This window comes from Buceros rhinoceros, unplaced genomic scaffold (genome assembly GCF_000710305.1).
Source record: "Buceros rhinoceros silvestris isolate BGI_N320 unplaced genomic scaffold, ASM71030v1 scaffold7728, whole genome shotgun sequence".
Lineage (NCBI taxonomy): Eukaryota > Metazoa > Chordata > Aves > Bucerotiformes > Bucerotidae > Buceros > Buceros rhinoceros.
Window position 1 is genome coordinate 11935 of NW_010425043.1, and position 7006 is coordinate 18940.

The window sequence follows — 7006 nt, forward strand, 5'->3', positions numbered from 1 at the left end:
CTGCTCTTTCTCTTGCCCTGGATACTAGGATTCATCCAGTTTATGGTGCATTAGTTGAAAGAAGTAGATCTGCAGATAATTATTTTTGCAAAAGAAAGTTTGACCAGACATTTTAGTGCAAATTAATTTGCTTCATTGCAGTCCCTTTCTGCCTTGTGCTGGTAGTAATGCTCCTGCAGTCAGCTGAGTCTGGCTGAAATCAAGCCCTGGAAAACAGAAGACTAGTTTTCAGTCTAATCCTCTGTCTGAGAAGTCACACAAGTGCTTTTGTCAGCAGGGAGGAGTATGTGGCAGAGGACTGAAGGGAGGGTGGGATTTCCCTTTTCTGAGACAGCAAGCTCTGGCTTGGCTGCAATCAGCACTACACCACACCCGAAGGAAGGTCCTGATTGTCCTTTTCCAGCTGCTGCTGTGCTGGCTCAGGAGGTTGCTGCTCTCTGTCTTGGTCTTGGTACCAGCTCTTCAGATCTGACAGCTAATCATGTGATTGTGCCTTAATGCTTGTCAGCCAAAGCTTTTCATCAGCTGAGCCAGTAATGGGTCACTGTTGCTGAAAGGACAGCTTAAAGAGAGCATAACCCCTCCGATGAGCAAGACTGGCAAGCTGGTTACAACAGACAAGGAGAATGTTGAGGTACTCAACAACTTTTTTGCATTGGTCTTCACTAATAACCTCTCTTCACACATCCCCCAAGCTGATGGACTGGGCAAAGTCCCTCCTATTGTAAGCGAACATCAAGTTCATGACCACCTGAGGAACACGGACATACATAAGTCTATGGGACCTGAGGAGTTGCATCCCAGAGTCCTGAGGAAATTGGCTGATGCAGTTGCCAAGTCATTCTCCATGAGATTTGAAAAGTCCTGGGAGTCAGGCGAAGTCCCAGGTGACTGGAAAAGGGGTAACATTGCACTTGTTTTTCAAAAGGGTAGAAAGGAGGACCCTGGGAACCACCAACCTGTCAGCCTCACCTCTGTGCCTGGGATGATCATGGAACAGATCCTCCTAGAAGTACTGCTAAGCACAGGGAGGTGATTCGAGAGGACCAGCATGGCTTCACCAAGGGCAAGTCCTGCCTGACCAACCTTGTGGCCTTCTGTGATGAAGTGACTAGGATATCAGTGGACAGGAGAAGAGCTATGGGTGTTGTCTCACTGGACTTCTGTAAGGCCTTTGACATGGTCCCCCACAACATCCTTCTCTCTAAATTGGAGAGATGTGGATTTGATGGGTGGGTGTTTGGTGGATCATGAATTGGTTGGTTGGTTGCATCCAGAGGGCAGTGGTCAATGGCTTGATGTCCAGATGGAGATTGGTGACAAGTGGTGTTCCTCAGGGATCTGTACTGGGTCCAGTGCTGTTTAATATCTTCATCAGTGACATAGACAACAGGATCTACTGCATCCTCAGCAAGTTTACAGATGGAACCAAGCTGAGTGGTGCAGTTGACATGCGAGAGGGACTGGATGCCATCCAGAGGGACCTGGACAAGCTGGAGAAGTGGGCCCGTGTGAACCTCCTGAGGTTCAACAAGGCCAAGTGCAATGTCCTGCACTTGTTTGGGTCAATCCTCAGTATCAATACAGGCTGGGAGTTGATGGGATTGAGAGGAACCCTGAGAAGAAAGACTTGGGGGTACTGGTGAATGAAAGGCTGGACGTGAGTTGACAGTGTGCAGCCCAGAAGGCCAACTCTATCCTGAGCTGCATCAAAAGTAGTGTTGGCCAGCTGGTTGAGGAAGGTGATCCTGCTGATCTAATCTGCTTTAGTGAGATCCCACCTGGAGCTCTGGAGTTCTCAGCACAAGAAAGACACGGAACTGTTGGAGCAGGTCCAGAGGAAGGCTACAAAAATGATCGGAGGGGTGGAGCATGTTCCGTATGAGGACTGGCTGAGAATTGGGGTTGTTCCACCTGGAGAAGAAAAGGTTCTGGGAAGGCCTTATTGCAGCCTTTAAGTACTTAAAGGGACTTATAAGAAAGATGGGGACAGTCATTTTAGCAAAGATTGTTGTGGTAGGACAAGGGGTGATGATTTTAAATTGAAAGAGGGGAGATTTAGACTAGGTGTAAGGAAGAAATTTTTTGACACTGGTTGCCCAGAGAGGTGGTAGATGCCCCATGCCTGGAAACCTTCAAGGTCAAGTTGGACGGGGCTCTGAGCAACCTGATCTAGTTGAAGATGTCCCTGCTCACTGCTGGGGTGGGTGGTTGGACTAGATGACCTTAAAAGGTCCCTTCTAACCCAAAGCATTCTATGATTTGATGAAAAAGGAAAGTCTGCTTCCCTTTCTTGTCTCCTCCTGCTTGTGTGATGCATCCCCTTCCCTCTGTCAACTCTTGCACTTGTTGGAGCCATCTGTGAGTGCCTGCCGTTTGTTAGATGACAGGAAAGAAGCCCGTCTTTCTGGCAGTAGGCTAATAGGTAGTCCTTTGCTGCTGTTATGAGTTGCATTTGTGGAAGAGGATGATGAGCAACAGGAGCAGACAGCCAGACCAGAAGGAGAGAAGTACAACTAGTTATGTTGAACTTTTAGGTTGGCTTAATCCATTTTGTGATTCTTCAAGTTTAAGTTCTTCACTTTAGTGCAGATGACCTTGACTAAAATGATCTGAGGAGCTGACATGCAGGCTGCTCAGCGGAGCAGGCAGGATGGTGAGGACAAGTAGCTGGTGCTGAATTTGGATGATAACCTCACTGAGTATGTGGACCAGTGCGCATCTCCGCTCAGGGTGGTGAAACGCTATTACACTGGAAAGCTACTGAAGTTTCATTAGCAAAATGTACATCACACAATTTGATGAAAAGGATTGTGCAGCAAATTTTAACTCTTCATTTAAAGACTAATATGCAGAGCTTCAGAATAAAAAGTATTGTACAATATAATTATTCAGATTGCTGTTATTTTTCAGAAATCATTATAAATGATGGGTTAGTTCTCACTGAGAGAGATTTTTGATTGAGACGCTCTTTTAAATACCCATTTGAATTAAATTTTTAAAAATGAAAATTAAATTAATGTTTTAAAAAAACCCTGAGATGTAACTGTAAACTTTGCAGTAACTAGGCTTTACACAGAATTTTAGTCAACTTCAATATGTATGCAGTGCATAACATGCAGTAAGTGGTGATTAGGCCACAGGACCAGGAGAGGGAAGGTGAGCTTTTGAATTAGTGTGGGCTTAGGAGAGAGGTGAATCCTCTTCAGCAGTGGATGTTTTGTCTATGAAGACATTGTTCTGCCTTGGTTTTGTTTGGGTTTGCTTGTTTGTTGTTTTTTTTTTTTTAATCCAGATGCATTTTGAATGGCAGTGGCAGATTGATGTGGTTTGTGAGGAACTCTGTTTCAGCTGGTGGGGTTTGATCTAGCTGGTGACTGAAGTGTGTAGGTATGGCCGGGCATCAGGAGCAGGTGCAGCGCCCAGCCTTACAACCACTGCAGGAACCCAGGAGGGACCTGCAGAGTTGAAAGACCGGGAAGTTACTAAGCTATGTAGAGAGACAGAAAGATGCAGAAGGGAAAATTGTTTTCAGATCTCTAATATTATTTAAAGAACAGGATCTTCTCTGTTTGAAATATTAACTTACTCAAATTTAATGTATTCTTCTAACAAATTTGTTTTGGAGGAGACAGGAAAGAAGTTCTGGTTTAGTCCTACAAGAGACCACTAATATGCTTTAGTCTGGCATGAGAGTAGTGTCTGTTCCCTTATGAGGATCCATGCTTGTTCAGTGCTTGCTTTGTCTGGTGTGAATGTCAGCTAAGATGCTAGGTAAGAGCAGAGATTTGGTGTGCTGGTAGGTTTTTTTTGGTATCTGTTGCAAAGTCCCATCTTATATATATATGTGTATGAAAAAGTCAAGAAAATCCCAAACTATACTGTCAACCACTTATGAAAGCCAGTTTTTAACAAAAAATGTGTTATTTGAGTGCAAACAAAATATTAATTTGTATTTATTAATATACAAAATAATTTCTATTCATACCTGAACAATAATAAAAAAATCAGAGTACAGCTGTAATTAATAGGGTTTCAGTTCTGTATATTTGCATATCATTCTGTGACTTTCTTCCCTACCACATTACCTGACACAAGCTCCTCCAGCAGAAAGTGTCTGTTTAAAAAGTAAAATTTACTTAAATCTTTAGGATTTGAAAAAAAACCCAAATCCATACCATTCAAAGGAGGCCTAATTCAGTTTCAGAAATGTAGTAGCTGAGGAATGTGCAGAACAATTTCTATGTAAACCTTTTGCTTACTGCAAAAACATTATCATTTGTCAGTCATTTCTGATCTTGGACTTGAAGGCCTATTAAATGATTGAACTGGATTTTGTTCTGTGAAGCATGTAGGGGTGTCTGATTGCTTAGGCAGTATAACACTGGTGTTACTTCAAATCAGAAGTTGATTTATATATTAATATTAGAATAAACATATGCATTTGTCATGCTAAATACTATTTTGATTTGGTCTTCTTTTTTTTTTAATGCAGGTTTGTTGTTGAAGGTCATATTCCATATTTGAATGTTTTCCAGCATTTTCCGGAGAAGATGAAATTATGTGGACTTGATCTTAAGATCTTTTGTGTAGAGGTAATTGTTTTCTTAAAGGGAGAGATCAAAAAGAGAAAAAGTCCAAAACCTAGTTTTCTTGTGGTATTTTAAATTTTTTTGGTCCCTTTACTAATAAATTGGTTAAATCTATTCTTACGTTGTAGAGTTCATATTTCACATTATTGGAGCCTGTGCAGAAACCATTGCACTCTGTGACTCGGAGTGCTTTACCCTTTAACCAGTCTTATTAAGCTGATTACCTAAGTCAAAATGAAATCAATAAGTAGTTGTGGAGAAAAAGGTGTTCAGAACTGATTTTGGAATACTCCAAGAAAGGGATCTAAGGGCAATATGTTATCCTTTTTGGTGCTTATTTAAAATATCTCTGGAATTTGTTTGTAATTCCATATTCTTTTCTTAAAATACAGTTTGGATGCTATCTTGTGATCTGGTTTTTGCTGTACTGCTTGAAATATATCAAACCTAAAATCTACATAAGGGGTACGGCCCTATTTAGAAGCTGGATAGTGATGGACTGTCTTGAGCAAAATGTAAATTTCCCTTGTTTAAAATTATGATGTATTGTGGTAATGTTTGCCCACTGATGTTTGTGTTGCAGAAGTAAGTTTATTATGGATTTTTGAAGTGTGCAAATACTAGCTTCTACCGGCAGAAAACAGCAATTCCGCTGGCAGGAAAAGTGAGGGTTTGGTCTGCTATAAGGTGTTTCTAGCCCAGGCCCTTAGTGAGGATGTTGCAAGTAATGTTACTGTTCTCCATTATGTAGCTTATATTCAGCTGGTTATGAGTTGTTCAGAAGTTAATCTGTAGCTTTTCCTTTTTTTTTGTATACCAGTGGTATCCTGTCTGGATAAATAATAATTATGACATCAACTTTTAAAAATCAGGAGATAGATTTAATATAAAACCTCTTAGCTTCTTTTTCCTAGATCCTGACTTAATAGAAAAGAAACATTAGGTTGACATGTGGGTGTAAACTTTATTTTTTAAACTCTTTTAATTCGCCGTCTCTCTGTCCTTCTTTGCCTTCATCCTTTGCAGGTTTTTTTTCTCTCTCAGAAATGGTTACATACAACTTACATTCTGGCCTGACTGAATAAAATAATAGACCCTGCCATTTAGTAGTAGTATTTCATATGCAAGCAATATGACTAATCTCAGGCTTTCCAGCTGATGAACTTCTGTGCTCTCTAATACAGGAATAGAGTCCATGTAATTGACAATTTTTCCCTGTCCTGCATAGAGTTTAGCAATTAAAGGTGATTGCACCATCTGTCATACAAGGAGAGGCTGAGAGAGCTGGGATTTTTAATCACCAAGAAGAGAAGGCTGGGGGGAATTTCTGTAATGGTATAAACAGCTGACGGGAAGGAGTGGACATAGACTCAGATTCTCTTCTTAGTGGTGCACAGTGGAAGGTCAGGAGTCAATGGGCACAGACTGAAATATAGGAAATTTGATTTAAACATAAAACTTTTTTACTGTGAGGCGGCCCTGAACGACTGTGGAGTCCACATCTTTGGACAAGTGCAGAACCTGACTGGACAAAATCCTGAGCAACTTGCTGTAGTTGCCCCTGCTTTGAGCAGAGACATTGAACTCCAGATGTCCTGTCCAACCTCTAGCATGCTATGATTCAAATGGTATACTATGCCTTGCATTCTGTTTTGCGTTTTCAGTGTAGGTAGCAAGTAAGCCCTTCATATTTTAGTAATGGAACAGCTAATAAGAAGAGTATAATTCTTCATTCTGTCCCATTTTTGTTTAAAATACCTGTCACAAAGATTACTGTACCCGGACACCTCTAAGTCTGAGAGCTGTGGGTGCAACTGCCTCAAAAATAAGGAGAAAAGAAGCCTCCACCTCTCCATATCAGCTTTATCATGGTATATAGCTGTTACACACATCAGGTCCTAGCTGGAGATGAGTGCTACCTCACAAGTGTTTCATGAGGGTTAAAAGTACTTTATAAAAGATCTCTGTGTAGAATGAGTTCTTTATCTTCCATGTGTGTTTCTCTTTCCACTGCTCCAAGTCTCTTTTCTAAGCCTTCATTTTATTAGTCATTCTATTTATCTGTTCCTCTGTTAAAACCATGTGTATGTTAAAGTTGATAAATGGGTCGATGGGCTTTGTTGAATGGGTTTTACTTAAATGCGTGATTAGAGGCTCCACAGGACAAACAGCAGCAGTATAAGGACGTTCCTGTTTAATTCTTAGTTCAGAAGTTCTAAGTTCCCAATACAAGAGAAGAAATGCAAATTTTCATCTTTCCTTTTTCTAAAACAAGTATTCTTATTTCATTTGATTAAAAGTTTTTTTTTATGCATCAAGAAAGAATAAGATACCTAAGTTTTGGGTTTCGTTCTATGCAGGAGATCAAGGTTTTTTCTTGCTATTCGCGGTTTGTTTAACTTAGAGTAAATTCC

The 7006-nt window shown here is 40.7% G+C and overlaps 1 protein-coding gene across 1 annotated transcript in view; it reads left to right on the forward strand.

Moving 5' to 3' along the window:
• Positions 1-7006, forward strand: part of TAF1B (TATA box binding protein (TBP)-associated factor, RNA polymerase I, B, 63kDa) — a gene marked incomplete at its 5' end in the record, with an annotated part of 49225 nt that overhangs the window by 11358 nt on the left and 30861 nt on the right. The window contains one exon of the mRNA XM_010140991.1: positions 4496-4595. Within this exon, the coding sequence (XP_010139293.1) occupies positions 4496-4595 (100 nt within the window). The remainder of the gene's footprint in view (positions 1-4495; positions 4596-7006) is intronic.